Source organism: Elaeis guineensis, chromosome 14, assembly GCF_000442705.2.
Source record: "Elaeis guineensis isolate ETL-2024a chromosome 14, EG11, whole genome shotgun sequence".
Lineage (NCBI taxonomy): Eukaryota > Viridiplantae > Streptophyta > Magnoliopsida > Arecales > Arecaceae > Elaeis > Elaeis guineensis.
In genome coordinates, this window is record NC_026006.2 from 64,107,092 (window position 1) to 64,123,986 (window position 16,895).

A 16,895-nucleotide genomic window follows, 5' to 3' on the forward strand; every position below is an offset into this window, starting at 1 on the left:
TCTACATCAACAAATGAGTCCCCTTTCCAGCCTCGCCACTTTATTAACATCCAAATTCAACAACAGAACAACCAGAAGTCAAGAATATAATCCTAACTTGTCTAACAATGCATAAGTTAGGCTTACTTCAAAGAAAAAGCTTGTTCAAGCTTAATGGGGAAGATACATGTGCTGTCCTCAAAAGGTAACAGAACGAGCTGCATGAAATGGAAGCCTTGGTGCGATGGATACACCCAAATTCCCTTTCTTTTCCGAATCAAGGATTCTTTCTGAGTGCATGTGGAACAGCACATCCTTACTCATCCACCACTGAAAGTACTGAATTATCTTGTTCGCCTAATTTATAGGATAACTATGAATAAATTTGGATTATTGGTTTTAAAGAACAAGCAAACTTGCTCATGTGCAGAATCTGACACACATGAATAAGTTTCATTAGTGGATAAAGGGAATATGGAGTCAGAAGTTGGTATTAGAATAGATAGGTTGGTCATCATTCAAAGACCTTAACTTCTCTGCCCCAAATTCCCAATAGAAGGAGAAAAAGTTGAATACTGCAGTAAGAATTTATGACTCCCCCTCTCCCACACCAAAAATCTTCTTTTTCACAGTATAAAACTCTCACATGGTGGAATCAGAGTAAGCAACCTTTTGGACTTCTCTCAGCGGACCTCTAGTTCTCTGTTATATAATTCCTCCTCGAAGTTCTGCTTGTAGAGAGGTAGGGGTTTCTAGTAATACAAGCACCTTGTCATGACTTCTAGTTTTGTTCCAGATGTATGGGGATGGATCAGCAACCTTCCCCCAGTCACCCAATGGAACACAAATTTCATGTCTCTTTGCATCTGCAAGACAACATCAACACATCCCTCCATGAATCTCTCAGTCACCAAAAGCTCCCAGAGCCAAAAGACATATGTCTCCTTCTCCATCTTTGCATATTTTAATATGCCAATCTCCCTCTGGACATCCAGTTCTATTCACCTGAAATCCAAAACTCAGCCTTCTTTAAAAGAAGAAGATGTTCTCCATCTCTTCTTTGATATCATCAATGGTGTTCTTATGTATGGCCCCAATATGAAATCCTCTTTCAGATTCCCTGCAGTACAAATTATAGATGAATTCAGAGATGTGTTCAATCTTGCATTCCTCACTCTTGCTTTCCTTATCTGCATCTATGAAGCCCCTAACAACCTTCGCCAAGGATGCCTGGACACTTTGAGGATCCAATTAGCAAGCTCAAGGTCCAGAGAAGCATCAAAGCTTCTTATGCGAATCCTTGGATCCAATCTTGAAGAGCAATGGATGAGATCGTTAAACCTTGCTGTAACAAACTGGATTCTAGAGTTTCAAGCTTCCAATCACTCATTTAAAACACCTTCACCCCTGTTTTCATATGCCTTCTCTGCAAGCGGGCTATGGAAAGTACAATTATATTGCCCGATCATAGCCATGAGCATCGAAGATCCTGACACAGCAACTCATGATGAACGTCTGCTCTTTTCTCTGAAGTACCAACAACTTGAAGGGGTCATCCAACTTGCTTACAAGGTCATCTTCCAGGAGAACTGGATTGATGTGGTGGTGGCTGTGGACAACATAAGGTTAGTCTACTATTATATCAATTCATACCCAGCATGCATATATGAATGCACTGACAAGCATCATCTGGCTCTAAATAACCCCATGACAATACTCTTTACATCCATGTCATTGGCTGCAGTCAGTAAACAAAGCTAGGAAAATCCTGAGAATCCATACTGGGCATGTTAACAGCATCCACAATTAAACTATAATGCCGAACATGCATACCATCCGGCTGAACTGCATACCCCTGTACAATTTAGTTATCTAACAAGTCATGATTCAACTAGAAGCATCCTTACTCATTTCATTGATGCCAGATGCGACGTGAACCCACTGGCATCTGAAACTCTAATGGCTGAACGAGGCTATGGATCTGACGAAAAACACTTTCCATCTCGTATAGCATTGCAACTCACTCCAATGCTGCAGTCTGATGTGTTGTCTGTTTCACTAAGCAAATCTTCTGAAAATCCAACACATGAAGTTGGCAAAGAGAAGACCTTTGAAGGCTCACTTGATCCCTCAAATCATAATTTGGGTCTCAATGTCTCAGCCACAGAAACCGTAACTATAAGCATGAAACCATGGAAATTTGAGCAATCAGCACATGGAAATTGTGCGATTTTGAATTGGTTTCTTCACGATGTGGTGAAAGGAAGAGAGGTATTCTCTTCCAAGCCTTCAAAGTTGGCATTACTTCAACCAAGAGCATGGTTCAGAGACCGCTACTCAAGTGCCCACAGGCCTTTTACAAAACAAGGAGGGGTGATCTTTGCAAGTGATGTTTATGGAGAGAGCGTACGGTGGAAGATGTGTAGAAGGGCTCTAGGGAAGAAAATGGAGTGGGAAATCAAAGGCTGGATTTGGTTGACCTACTGGCCCAACAGACAGAAAACCTCTTATTGTGAAACAAGAAGGTTAGAGTTTCGAGAATTACTCTACCTTCACCTTCCGAAAGTAGCATAACATCAGGATCCATGCCACTCACAAAAGGTAAGATTGTATTGATGTCATGTAAATTTGTGCTTAGGAAATGAACGGTATGGTTGTAATATGTGAACTATGAAATTATACAACTCTTTTCTTGTTAAACACCTAATTATCCATGTTACGACAAACAAATTCCCAAAACTTGTGGTGATAGGTGATCCTATTGCTCCAGTAGCATGAGCATACATCAGCCCTAAATCTTCCAATTTACAGTTATGTGGCAGGAGTTTCCTTATTCTCTAAGCTAGAGTAGAAAGGCATACCATAGTCTACCAAGACTTTAACCACATCGAAGGCTCTCTATCCAAGAGAGAACCCTAACTTATTTACTACCAATGGATTTGTTTCCACACCAGGGAAGATTATTCATTTGTCCTCCTAGCTCACATAACATTTGCAGAACTGGTCAACAGCCGTTTTCAGCTAAGAAAGTGGGCAAACAAGGACATAGAAGTGGATGGGTAGTGCTAGTATGAGACTGGAGATATCATACTACACATATGAGTTTATTCTACTATACATCCCTCTTACCCCATTTCGGCAACTCCACATTACACATGCCATGCTCTAGTCAACAAAATTGGATGAACACTAATTGGAGAACTCATCGGTTCTTACAAGCTTTTCATAATGTGAGCCCAGGAACCATCAGAAAAATACTCAACTATGACCAGTGAGTGACTACTAACGGAACCTTTAACAAAAACAAGAAGAAGAAGAAGAACTGAGCTTTCTGCCTAGAGAATTTAAGTCATGCCTTTTTCCATATTAAATAATATTATTTGGCAGATAATAAACTTATAGAGAGTACATGGAGCCAACATCATGACAAAACACTCAAGCTAACCAATGCATAAATTGTGATCTCCTAGACTTTATTTCAGAATATATCTTGATCCATTAGAAATTGGACAGGTAAAGAAATATATATCTCATTCAGTTACATACCTACTTAAAAAAGAATACACCTCAATTCCAAGAAATTATATTTTCTACCAAGGCATTTACTGAGCAAGCGGAAGCCCTTTTGAGGGAAGCTATTCAGGAACAGATCGAACTGTTTTTACTTCAGGAGCAAGCATCAACTTCTCCCTAAAAGGCAAATCCTCCCTCTCCATTGAAACAAATGAGATTGTTGTTGTTATGGTACATAAAAAAAAAAAAATTAACCAATTTTTCCTAATATAGAGGCAATCAAGAAAGCTGCATAAGTGAATATATAACCTATGGAAAAGTGGACTAATCCAACCAATCTTGCTTGCACAATGGAAAGAGCCACTGGCTTATCTCTCCATCGAATTAAATTAGCCAAAGGTGTGCGTTCAAAGGCTGATAGGTGATCCTATTGCTCCACTAGCAGAAGTATACATCGGCCCTAAATCTTCCGATTTACAGTTACGTGACAGGAGTTGCCTTATTCTCTAAGTTAGAGTAGAAAGGCAAACCATAGGCTACCAAGACTTTAACCATATGGAAGGCTCTCTGTCAAAGAGAGAGCCCTTATTTATTTATTACCGATGGATTGTTTCTACACCGGAGGAAGATTATTCATTTGTTCTCCTAGCTCATATAGCATTTGCAAAACTGGTTAACAACCGCTCAGCTAAGAAAGTGGACAAACAAGGACATAGAAGTGGATGGGGAGTGCTACTATGGAACTGGAGACATGATACTGCACATATGAATTTATTCTACCATATGTGCCTCAAGCTTCCGAATGATTCTTCATAAAGCTCCCCATTTCTGCAACTCCACATTACACATGCCATGCTCTAGTCAACAAAATTGGATGAACAGTGATCGGAGAATTCATTAGTTCTTACAAGCTTTTCATAATGTGAGCCCAGGAACCATCAGAAAAATATTCAACTACAACCAGTGTGTGACTACTAATGGAACCTTTAACAAAAAACAAAAAAAAAAAAATATGAAGAACTGAGCTTTCTGCCTAGAGAATTTAAGTAATCTTTTTTGACCACTCATGCCTTTTTCTGTATTAAATAATATTATTTGGCAGAAAATAAACTTATAGAAAGCACATGGAGCCAACATCACGACAAAACACTCAAGCTAACTAATGCATAACTTGTGATCCCCCAGAATTTATTTCAAAATATAACCAGGTCATTTTTTGCAAGGTTTTTGTTATTAAGATTCACTAACAAAATAAAGCAATGATGAAACTGCTGAAGATAACAATAAACCTGCAACCAAATGTATCTCATGGATTCCACTAACTCAGCATGAGCAATGAAAATAAAATCAGCAGATAATGATACTTTAGCATAACCAAAGACACGATCAGTTGAAATAGAAATCATGCAGAATCCAGTATTTATCAACACCACTAGTCCAGATAAAGATGATCATGATACTGGGAACTTGATGTTCTTCCAAGTAGCTATGATGAACAGCAAAACACCACAGTTAACTGGCCAAACCAGCTAAAATCTCAAGTTCATAACAGACATGTTGTTCATAGCATGTGCATTCCAACACAATGTAACAGACTGGGCAAACACAGAACCTAGAAAGTAGAACCATTCCACCCAAAGTTTGAACCCTGCAAAGTAGGAAAAAGATAAAGCCATCAATGCCTTAACTAAAATGTTACATTCCAGAACTACTCTTACTAGTAAGAAGTAAATTCTTCAAAACTAGAACTAATGGTCATGAACATGGTCACAATACTAGGAATATCTAAACAGTGAGTGGTTATTTACATGAATTATTGCTGATGTAAAGCATGCAAACATTGTGCATATTCTTGAGTTTGGTGGACCTAAAAGACAGGAAATTGCAATGAGAAAAACAATTAACCAGTAATGACCCATCTGAGGGCCGATAAAAAAGTTCAGATGGCTTGCCTTTGTATCATAAAACTTGAGAAAGAACCGTGACTTGGGAACAGACAGCTTAGTTTCTAAAATCGATGCAATAGCAGCACTCAGTTTCTTGTTTACATCAGGATTCAAGCCACCAATCGAAACCAATTCGCCATAAGCAGTTGGCTGTTCAGTACCTCCAAAGGACATCGGTACTGATCCTTTCAGTACTATCATTACGTACTGTCACCAGATGAAAAATAAAAATAAATTACTTAGAATATGTAACTATGGCAACCAAAAGAACTAAGTTCTTCAGGCAACTAAAATTCTAAACCCAAGTAAACCTTATTGTGGATTACATGAAATCAAGATAATAACATGCAATAAAGTAACTTTAAAAAAAACAGTGCAAAAACTGGTTTGAAGCAACAATATTCCAAATTTCTGTGATAACAGACAAGGAGTTAGAAGTTTGACAAAACAGATTTATAAAAAGAAGGATCATATTTCTGCAGGGCATCAGATTAGTACTTAAGTCAACATACAAAAAAAAATGAGGGGATTTACATCTCCAGTTCCCTTGTTGGTGTCACTCTACTCTTGAACTGCTCCTACAAGTTACCACAGCAATGCTCGTAACCAGTATTAACCAGTCGTTTATCATTGTACCCCCAGATAATTAACTGAACTTCATAATACAAGAATTTCCAATGCGCACAGAACTCTATCACTCAAAAAACCAAAACTAATAACAAACAGAAAATCAACTAGGACAAATAAAAAGATCACTTTTTGAAGAAACAAAATCCTGTCTTCACCTCACAAAATTAGGGCAGTAACCCGAGCCAGATAACAACCCTTAAAAAGTTCTATTTCATCAAGCAATCCACATATTCCTATAGGAATCGAATCTAACCGACTTCCATAGGGTAAAAAGTAGACAAACCAGAAGAAAATTAGACAAAGAAGCACACTGAAGGACTTACTGACAGGATAATAAGATATAATAAGAAATCGCAAACAACCTAAAGCAAGTTATCGTCTTTCATATCACGGAAGTTCACGTGGATCAAGGAAAGGAAAACCCACAAACAAATTAGGAGATAATGGATGGAAAAGAGATAATACTAAGAAGAGATGGAAGGGTAGAGAAAGGGGTTTGGAAGAGGGGAACCGACGGCTTCGGGTTTGCCGATGAGCTTCGCGACCGTTTTGGTGGCCTCCGAGAGGATGGCGGAGGTGTCGACTCCGTCCAAGCTTACATTGGTGGAAAGATTGAGGCACGGCATCTCTGCACCCTTCCGCTACTCTTTTCGTCGGCCCTTCTGTGCTCCCTCTCCAGTCGCCACACAATATATCCGCTCAAAGTCGCCGCTGCTATTGTTGCCCAGGAAAACTAGGGCTGCAAACGGATCGGGTCGGAGCGGGGACCTGACCCGGCTTTGTATTTGGATCATAATTTTGATCTTGGAGCAAACTTACGAGCCATCATATTGGGTCGGCCCTAATTCATCTAGATTAGATCAGGATACGGACTGGACTCTATCCTAAATGTTCATCTAGCTCTAAAATATAATATTTGATAATTTATATGGAATTATTAAAAAATTAAATACAATTTTAAAAAATCAACTTGGAACTTGAATGCTCGAAAAATTTTTGACCAAATTAAGTGAACACTTTTAAATTTACAAATTATAATTATTAAATTAGATATATGGAAATACTTAAGGGCATTATAAATGAGAATCTACTGAAACAAATAATAAAAATATGGATGCTTAAATATAATCAAATAAGAATGGATGAGAGAAGATGTAATTGTGGAGATAAAAAAAGATGATTAATTTAAATGGGAGTACATTAAATAAATTGAGAATGATATCTACGGTCCTAGTTTTTGGGTTAAGCTGGATTCGTTTCCGACTATCTATCATGATATATGGGTTGGGCTAGATTAGATTGATTGTACTTTACAAGATCTAGACCCATCCAAAATTTAGATTGGTTCAATTTTTGAACCAAATCCAATCCATGAGTCTTCAAATATGGATCGGACCGAGTCTAATTGAGTTAGAACCATGTTAGATCATGAGTATGCCCAATCCATTCACAGCCTTAATACCAGCACTTAACCACGTTTAATGAGATTTCTGCCAATTTATGGTACTTGTGTCATGGTAAACGCACTCTTCTACAACCCACGCTCATCCTCCATAATCAGTTTGGTGCAAAGCTAAAGAAAAGAAACATCAAAAAGTTTACTTATCAGAAGAATGATACGGTATTCTAAAACTTATTTCATTTGCCAACATGGCATTATATATGACACCAACGCATTGGTAATCGCGAGTAACTATGATGCTCGAGTACTCCTCTCACAACCATGTAGCATGAGAGAACAGGCATGAGTTGCAAGATTCCAAATCATGTACTGCAAGATTTATCACAGAGATATCGTGCGTTGCGATAGTACAATTTGCAAGTAACTATGATGCAATTTCCAACACGGCATGCCATATCACATGAACATATTTGTGCGGTTTACAAGTCACTGCAATCCTAGAGTACCAAGAGACACAAGGCAATTGGCATGAGCTGCAGGATTTATCACCTCGCAGATATCATGTATTGCGATAAAGTATAGGTAACTGGAAATCCTTTTATTCTCATTTAATCTAATATTTAGATAATAGCCAATGTTAGATTAGCATCTATCATAAAGCCATCTTGAATTTAAATGATGGTCTTGCAGTCTGCCATTGACAATATATTAATGGAAAAAAAAAAAAGAACGCTTATATATGATAGCTGTAATTATTCACAAATACTTGCCGGATGTTTCTTTTTCTCCTCTCCCTTTTATATTCCCAAATTTTATCAAATACAAAACATCTCCTCAAAAAGTAAATTTTAACAGGATACACACACAGGTGACAAGATTGCATATATAAGATTTAGTCCTTCTACTACACAGATTTATCACGAAAACACAAACAGTTGTAATAATTTATGCACCCAAAATGTACTGTCTTGATTCTCCATCTTGATGGTCATCTTTTAGCATCTTGATGGAAAAGACTCGTGATTCTCTTTCAAATTGTCCCTCAAAATGTACTCCATAAGACTCCATCTACCAAATTTATATCACCTCCCCTGATTCAATTTTCTTCTCTGCATGAGATGATTTCAGACAACTTGTGTCACTGCTACATGTGAATACGAACTTGTTTCAATTTGATTACAGGATAACATTTATTGCTGCTCGTCAAACACATCTTCTGGTGGATCATACACAATCATGTCAGGGAACAGTTCCAAGAAGTCCTGCTTTACTTTTTCCCTCAGTTCCGGATATGGTATTAGACCTTTCAACATAACCCGAAAGGGCAGAGAGAGTGGTAGATCAGGTGAGCCCCTCATATCATCATAGATTTCCATGGCTAGCGCAGGCAAGCCACCATCACTGAATGCCCTAACAATGTCACCGTAAGTATGCTGATCAATGTGGACATCCTCGCTCTTCAAATCTGCCCAAACCTGCTTTGCCTCTTCCACCTTCTTATTCCTTGCAAGCATCGTAAGCATGTCTCTGTAAAAATACATATCTGGCCGATACCAAATTTCTTTCCGCACAAAACCATATATCTGAAAAAACAAAAAAAAAAACAGTGGATTTAAGTAGTTTCCTATATGTACTCAACATCATATGAACCTAAACTCAGCATTTTATTTTTAATTTGGGTGTTACATTTGGTTTGTCAACTAAGATCTAGCATTCTTTATTGAACATACTTCAGCAATAATATTTAACAATTTCATGTTGGTTTGCTGGCTCACTGTCTTATTACAGAGCACGTTTGGATATTGTGCTCTTCTAAACAACATTAAGATTGAATAACCTTGCCAAAATTGTGCAGTTCAGTGCACTTGCAATCCTCCTTAAGTCACAACCTGGTGGAAGAGCAAATAGATTTTGATCTTGCAGGACAAGAAAGGAACTCTTGAATAAGACAACATCATCGAAGTGAATGAAAATAGAAAAGAATATGCGTCTTTTGCAACAAAGGAAACTGCCGCAAGCACCATATAGAAACCAATCAAAATAATAGCAAGCTCTAATGCCATAAAATGCAGCAATGTGAACTTCCTTGCCGATTGATTGGTGCGATAATGCAACACAACAAACTATAGTCCAGAAATGAGGGAATAAACACAGCTGCTTGATATCTTAAGATAACATTAGACAGTAGTTATGTATTCCATGTGCTACTAAGTTTCATTACTCAGAGCTGCATGGCATACTGCATCACAACTGCTTGATGTCCAACTCACGCATGACACAGTGTCATACAAACTGCATAACCTATTGCAGGGGTCAAAGTCATGATGAGTCTCTAAATAAAGATGTTGGTGAAAAGCCAAAAGATCATGCTGCTCGAACAATACAACCCAATGAAGATAAGATCTGGGACAAGCAATTGGTCTTTGGCACATTGATTGCAACTGCTATTCATATGCACAAAATACAATGTCAGTGGCCGACTAGGTGGCCAGAGATGGCAGTAGACATGGTTGGCGGACAGAGGTGTTAAGAGGATAAGAGAAGGAAAAGGCACGGGTGGTGGGATGGTAGAACGTGGTGGATGTTTACCCTAAGATCCATAAATTTGCTCACATTGCAGATTTTAACGACTCTTCCATATGATCTTCTATCGCAGCTCTTGCTATAAAATGTTTATTCATGATACCAATACCATCCATGATATTGAATTTGAGCAACCTTGTAAATAGGATTTCAAGATGCCTCATAGACTATGACAAATTCAATTATAAATATAACTAAATACCTAAATTTGGAAGATAAGTTTCGTTGGTGTGCACCCGAAAGGGAACATATAAGAAGAAATATTACACGAGGAAAAAAATTCAAAGTCTACTTGCAACACGGTAGAGATGATTTATAGGAAAAAATAACAATGAAAGCCATCTTAGACTAATCATAGTGAAAACAATAGCTGATGTAAGATATTAGATTCTTCTTTTAACCAATTAAATTGCCAAAAAAAAATAAAAAAATCGTCTTGGAAGCAATAAATTAAGAAGTTTTCTGACCTTCATGGAGAGAAAGACATGATCTTGCCGCTGGAACTCGGCGAGAACGGCGAGAAGATCGGTTCTTAGGAGGCGAGAGACGTGCGAGCGCATGAATTGCTCAAGCCTCGGCCCACCGATGGAAGCTAGGCGCTTGAGCTGCTGGACCACGAAGAGGCCTTCCTTCCCCATCTCCTTTTTCCGCCGCCAGATCGACAGGCTAGGGCTCGAAGCCAGCGAGGAGGCGGAAGAGGAGGAGTGGCGGCAGAGGACATCAGCTCCTCCGGGACCGCCACCGCCATCGCAGAGGAGGAGAGAGGGTGGGGCTAGGGTTAGGGTTCCGGCGAGCCCTTCAATTGCTCGCCGCCTTAGGAAGCCTGAAGCGACGCGGAGCATCGCTGCCTAAGAACTTTCAGAACCAGCAGCCTGACACTCTGGTCCACGCTACTCCTCGAGATGCGGCCCTGATTCAACTCGGTTTTAGGAAATATTCGCCACGACCGATCCATAAATTTCATTATTTGAATGCAAGACAATGATCTTTACGCACAGGTTCAACAAATTCCAGTAAGACCAATTAAGCTTCCCCTTCTTGTAAGTATTCATATGATCACGAGAATAGAACTCCATAAATTGAAATTTTCGTAGCCAAAGAAGAATCCTTCCAATCAAAAGTCGCCAAATCCTACATAATATCATGCTTCTACCAAGATTAAGCTTTCGAAACCTAGGGACCAACTCACACCGCCACAACTCGCACAAAATCCCATATGCTTGAGAAAAAAACCCCAACCAGAACCTAAGAAACCTCTCGAATCTCCCTTAGGTGCTCTCCTTCCTCAGATATCTCCGATAAAGAGAATGAAATGAAAAGAAAACGAAGCAAAATGAAAAAAAATGAGCAATCTAGGTGGGAAAGGATTTTACCTTTTAATTTTTTCCAATCTTCCTTAATTTTCGTTGATTTTTCCAATGTTTTCCCCTTTTTTACATCCTCAGGAGCCTCAATCGGGTGGGAGACTTGAGAGGCGGCCGAACACGGAAGCCCGGACGGTGTTTCGTGTTCTGTATTGGTATTTATATACAAATGGTTAAATGGTATAAATATAGGGTAATTAGCATGTAACCTCCTGTATTTTACGTCGATTTGAAAATATCTTCTATATAAAAAAATCGGTCAATATCAACTTTATATTTGATAAAATATTATAATATAATCCACAAATCTCTCAATTGAGATCTGAGACTCCCACCAACAATTACGTGATATTATTTTTGCCGCGTTGGTACCTTTTAATCCCACTTCATTCGTGACGTAGATAATGGAGCCCACAGCATCTCCATCATTTCTTATTGTCCATCCTCATTCTTTTTTCTTTTTTCCTCCCTCTTTCCTCCTGCGCCACCTCTTTTCGCATGAGATACAGCACCCTTCCCTCCCTCTTCTCTTCCCTCACCCCTCTCTTTCTATCCCTCCCTCATTCCCGATGCTTTCTCTCCTGCTTTCCTCCATCTCAGAGCTCGATGAGCTCAAAAAGTTGAAGTACGAGAAGTCTAAAAAGTTGGAATCCATGGCCGTCGAGCTCGATTTGAACAGCTCCATAGAAGAGGAGAATAAGAGCAAGAAGAAAAAGAAGCACAAGAACCTCGAATTTGAAGATGGGAAGATTGACAACAACGACGGCAAAAGCTCGGAGAAAAAGATTAGCAAGAAGAAGAGAAAGGCTTCTCATGAGGAAAAGAGCGACACCATCTTTGATGTGACAGTGAGGGCGAATGGTTGTGCTTTGAAGAATCTGAAACTAAGAATGATGAGGATTATGAGGTGATCGCAAGCAGAGAGGATGAGGATGCTACGAACTCGAATGCGGTGTCCAAATTCAGGATATCGAAGGTCCTAAGGGAGAAGTTGAAGTCCAAAGGAATTGAGTCAATGTTCCCTATTCAGACGATGACCTTTGATTCCATATTTGATGGGTCTAATTTGGTCTGTCAGGAACGAACTGGTCAGGGTAAAACTTTGGCCTTTGTGCTTCCAATTTTGGAGTTTTTGACAAATGGGCAGTACAAGGAAGCTAAGAAAACTGGTTGTGGAAGGCCTCCAAGTGTATTGGTGCTTCTGCCAACTAGAGAACTTACAAATCAGGTGTATGCAGACTTTCAGGCTTATAGTGGTGCAGTGGGGTTGTCTTAATGTTGTTTATATGGAGAATCTCCTTATCGTGCTCAAGAGCTTGCTCTGAAATGAGGGATTGATATAGTTGTCTGAACACCTAGGTGGATAAAGGATCATATAGAGAGGGGAACTCTTGATCTAAAATTTTTGAAATTCCGCATCCTTGATCAAGCAGATGAAATGTTGAATATGGGCTTTGTTGATGATGTTGAACTAATTCTTAGTATGGTTGAGGATGTGAGTAAATTCCAAACACTTCTCTTTAGTGCTACCTACCTGATTGGGTGAAGAAGATCTTTGCAAGGTTTCTGAAATCTGATACTGTTGATCTTGTTGGCAATCGAAAAAAATAAGCAAAAAATAGAGACATGGATTTGAGGAATCGGATCAAGAGAGTCTCTCAAGCTGCTACTCCGATGCCTCCTCGACAACCCACCATTCATCACCGTCCCGATTCCTCTTCTCGCCTCCTGATTTCGTTCCATCTCCCTTCGATCTCTTTCATCTAATGGGTTCACCTCTCACTGCTTTTTCTCATCTTTCAATCCTTCACTCATCCGCCAGTAGTAGGTGAGCACCGTCGGGATGGCATCGAACATGAGAACTATGCACCAGACAAAATCGATCTAAGGGACGGTGGAGGCTACGGTGTCGACGGCGTAGGAGGGGACAGGGAAGCAGTGGTTGAAGACGGTGGAGATGATGAAGGCGATCGTGCCATCAACGAGGATGCTAATGCCCTGCATGACAAAGATAGTGGCGATGAAGGCCCTGCGGGTCTTCTTGTTGGCATACTCGAAGAGTTTATGAGAAAGAAAAGGAGATGAGAAGGAGAGTGAGGGAGATCAGATTAGGGATGGGGAGTGAGCCATTAATGGTGGAAAGTTTGGCGCTTGTTGAGGTTTAGATCCATGTTAGCTCCCCCATCATCGATCGATTGCCATGTCGGATTAGAATCCCAATTGTGTTGCCATATAGGCGCTGGTGGCGAGCACGGACCTCAATTGAGAGGCCTGTAGGTTGCATTGCAATATTTTATCAAATATAAGGTTGATATTGATCGATTTTTTATGTAGAGAAATATTTGCAAATCTATGTAAAATGTAGGAGGTTATATGCTAATTACCCATAAATATATTATAAATTAATTTATAGGCACAACTCGGTGTGCCTTATTGGTTGACATAGTGGTTAGATCATCCAGCTTCTCTACATGCTTCTACTCTGTATTTAACTGATGATTTAATGTTGTTGGGGAGATCATTTGTTTCAGGCATCCTGGAAGGCCATCACATCTTTTTTTCAATTCTTGACATTCTGGATGGCCTTTGCTTTGTTCTATCCTATTAGTTCCCTTTTACTCAAAATATGTTATATATCTCCTCCTCAGCAACTCTTCGTACCGACCGCCAGCCAAGTTAGAATGGGCCTTCGCTTCCACGCAAGTGACCCAGGTTCAAATTGCAAATAAATATTGGGGGAAAATGATGCATGGAGGATCCCTTCTAATGGCTCGGGCACAGGTGTTAGAATCAGCATTGATTTTCTAGTGCCTCGGTGGTACTGGGGTGATGTACTCACCCAATATAGTAGAGAGTGGCTTATCCTGATATCCGAATCAAATATTCTCCATCGGGAAGAGGGCTCTTTGGTTCGCCCAAAGAGAGTCGCTACGTTGGTCTCCCCCCCCCCCTCTTCCCTTTTTTTGTTACTAAAAAAAAAACTCTTCATACTGCAGTATCTAGATGGATCTTTACTGTAGGCCCTTGAGCTGGCTCATTTTTCACAATACACTTCTTTTTATCAATGACAATTCCTCAACAAATTGTTATAATGGCTGAGAGGATCTATACTTTAGTTTCTTGGATCGGCTTATTTTTCATTATAACACTAGCATGAGACTTGCGCAATGCTGTGGGCCTTAACAAATAGAAGATAGAGTCTTAAAAAAATTCTTAGTCTTTGGTACCTTTAGAATGTTTTTCGAAACTGCATGAATATAAAAAAATATTAAAAATATAATCAAATTATAAAGATTTTATCAAGAAAAAAAGAGAAATATAATAGCAAAATACTTTGAATGCAATTTTTTTCATTGGCGGTATTGTTGGTGACTCCCTATATGGATAATAAAAATTAATTTTATTTCTTTCTTTGAAATAAAATTTTGGATAATCAAAAACATATTATCATTCTAGACTTGATGTTCTTCGTAAGAGTGCAGCTTTCTGAAAAAATTCATGTGGAACATCTTTTTTGAGAGTTGAAAAAGTAGGCTTTTTCGACACTTGAGATGCAGTAGATTCAACTGCAGAACTTTCAGGCTGATTGATTGATTCAAATTCACTTTCTCAAAAAATATTTGTCATCTTGAAAGTATGATTATTATCATCAAAACTCTATGATCTAAATATTATTTGGAAGATATAGATGACATCAAAAATTTTTCTGATCATAATCAGAAGAGTGAATTTGTTAGATCTTATTTTTATTGCAAGATTAATTGCCGGAATACCTATCAATTATTGGGCTAAGTTTTCAAATATAATAAAATTTATTGTTCCAGTAACATCTTCAACAATAATATTCAATTTGTACCTAATTAATTAAGATGAATGAATATTATTTTTTTATATTTAATATATATATATGCATTTAAATAGAAAAATGATAATTGAGAAGATATATTGATGATACCATGACATTAGAGGTTGATCATTTTTATTACATTGATTAAACTATATTGCAGTGGCATGAGCCCTAATTTAGTGGTGATTTTTTACGGTATGATTTTTAGAAAAATTTTAACTAAACTCATTTATGCAATTAAAATAAATATTTGAATGAGCACTACAAAAATATATTGCATCCAACTTTATATAAAAATAAAATTAAATAAATCATAAATAATAAAAAATAAACAATTAAATTCAATTAAATCCTGTGTGTGTGTGTGTATATATAGATATATGCACATATCCTCTAGACTATTATATATAAATATCCAACACAAAACCAAACAAAAAAGAGAAAAATATTTAAAAAATATGATAGTTCACCTATAAAAAAAATTATAAGGACACCTGCATAGAAGTTATTACAAAATCGTTTTCACAGTGTTTTATGCGCCCAACTGCATATTTTTAAAATTCTTTTGCTTTACGAGTCCTAGGCGCATATTATTATTATGCGCCTCTCTTTTTTAAATTCCGTACCTATCCATTCACCAGTGCCGCCCCTTCCTCATCTCCCTCTCTTCTCATTCGCTTACCCATCGCCACCCCTTCCCCATCTCCCTCCCCTCTTTCTCTCCGATCTTCTCTTGATTGCTGATGGCTGCCCTCTACCCCACTTTTGAGTAGGAGCAACCGAGCCCGACCCCATCGCCGACCTCAAGGGTGTCACAGAGGAGATGGGAGGTAGAGCCAGCTGTGGCCTGTACTTCTAATGCCTCCCTCGCTTTCTCTTCATGCTCTCCCCCAAGCCCACTCCCGCATGCCCCGTACTGCTCACGCCACCGCTGTGGAGAGAGATCACTAGCGAAAAGGTTTTGCCTTTTAATCCTTTTGTTTTCATTGATTTTTCCTATGTTTTTTCCTGGTTTTATCTCTACTTTTTCCATTCTCAAGAGTCTCAATCGGGTTGGTTTTTTCTTTTCTTTTCCCAACCATCTGGCCCCCATCGTCGGAGATGGCCTCCATCACCACTGACCTCCTCCTTGCCCTCAGGCCACCTCGAGTAGGGTATCTCTTCTCCATCGTCCTTTCCTCGTTCAATACATAGACACCGACGGTCTATCTCTAGAGAAGAATGAGTATTTTTCATCTCTTTTCTTCTTTCTCGACACCCTCATTAATAGTTACTCTTTTTTTTTTATTTTTTTTTTCCATCACTACTCTACACATTTTTCTTTTTTTCTACCCACTCCCCCCTTTTTCTCCGTTCGACTTCTCCACCACAAGCCCATCGGTCGTTTTTTCCCTCTGTTTTCAGTCATCTTCTCTGATTCGATTCTCCTACCGTGGAAACGTAATCCTAAACCTGATGTGACCTTGATGCGACCCTAACCTTGACCCTGACTCGATACTGCCACTAATCCTAACCCTAATCTTAGTCATATCTGTCGTAACCCTAATCCAATGAATTCCCTACTCGACTACTCCTAACCCAATAGTCAAAACCTACCGGCCAATTAGCCTAATCCTGACCTAACCCCGATC

At 38.9% G+C, this 16,895-nt stretch overlaps 3 protein-coding genes across 4 annotated transcripts; 1 reads left to right on the forward strand and 2 right to left on the reverse strand.

Moving 5' to 3' along the window:
- Positions 1–753: 753 nt before the first annotated feature.
- Positions 754–2,553, forward strand: LOC105057163 (uncharacterized). Its single transcript, XM_010939654.4, has 2 exons — positions 754–1,604; positions 1,905–2,553. The coding sequence occupies exons 1-2, from the start codon at positions 754–756 to the stop codon at positions 2,551–2,553; spliced, it is 1,500 nt and encodes a 499-aa protein (XP_010937956.1).
- Positions 2,554–4,882: 2,329 nt separating this feature from the next.
- LOC105057162 (uncharacterized) lies at positions 4,883–6,794 on the reverse strand. Of its 2 annotated transcripts, none has more exons than XM_010939653.3 (3): positions 6,584–6,794; positions 5,445–5,645; positions 4,883–5,140 (listed from the first exon to the last, which is right to left on the reverse strand). In XM_010939653.3, exons 1-3 carry the CDS (start codon positions 6,692–6,694, stop codon positions 5,105–5,107), a joined length of 348 nt encoding a protein of 115 aa, XP_010937955.1. In that variant the 5' UTR covers positions 6,695–6,794; the 3' UTR covers positions 4,883–5,104. The 2 variants fall into 2 exon arrangements, with proteins under 2 accessions (XP_010937955.1, XP_073104763.1); XM_073248662.1 differs by lacking the exon at positions 4,883–5,140 and adding an exon at positions 5,291–5,359.
- A 1,428-nt stretch (positions 6,795–8,222) lies between these two features.
- On the reverse strand, positions 8,223–11,580 carry LOC105057161 (pentatricopeptide repeat-containing protein At1g62350). Its single transcript, XM_010939652.4, has 3 exons — positions 11,427–11,580; positions 10,521–10,963; positions 8,223–9,053 (listed from the first exon to the last, which is right to left on the reverse strand). The coding sequence occupies exons 2-3, from the start codon at positions 10,893–10,895 to the stop codon at positions 8,661–8,663; spliced, it is 768 nt and encodes a 255-aa protein (XP_010937954.1). The 5' UTR covers positions 10,896–10,963; positions 11,427–11,580; the 3' UTR covers positions 8,223–8,660.
- Between the last annotated feature and the right edge of the window lie 5,315 nt (positions 11,581–16,895).

Excerpts from the sequence above, each read along its gene's own strand:
- LOC105057163 (XM_010939654.4), top strand. The coding sequence starts at position 754 with ATGACTTCTAGTTTTGTTCCAGATGTATGGGGATGGATCAGCAACCTT. Across the intron at positions 1,605-1,904 it reads GTGGCTGTGGACAACATAAG|ATGCGACGTGAACCCACTGG; the intron begins GTTAGTCTACTA and ends CATTGATGCCAG.
- LOC105057162 (XM_073248662.1), bottom strand. The coding sequence starts at position 6,694 with ATGCCGTGCCTCAATCTTTCCACCAATGTAAGCTTGGACGGAGTCGAC. Across the intron at positions 5,646-6,583 it reads TCATCGGCAAACCCGAAGCC|TACGTAATGATAGTACTGAA; the intron begins GTCGGTTCCCCT and ends ATCTGGTGACAG. Across the intron at positions 5,360-5,444 it reads TCAAGTTTTATGATACAAAG|GTCCACCAAACTCAAGAATA; the intron begins GCAAGCCATCTG and ends CCTGTCTTTTAG.
- LOC105057161 (XM_010939652.4), bottom strand. The coding sequence starts at position 10,895 with ATGCTCCGCGTCGCTTCAGGCTTCCTAAGGCGGCGAGCAATTGAAGGG. Across the intron at positions 9,054-10,520 it reads ATGTCTTTCTCTCCATGAAG|ATATATGGTTTTGTGCGGAA; the intron begins GTCAGAAAACTT and ends TTGTTTTTTCAG.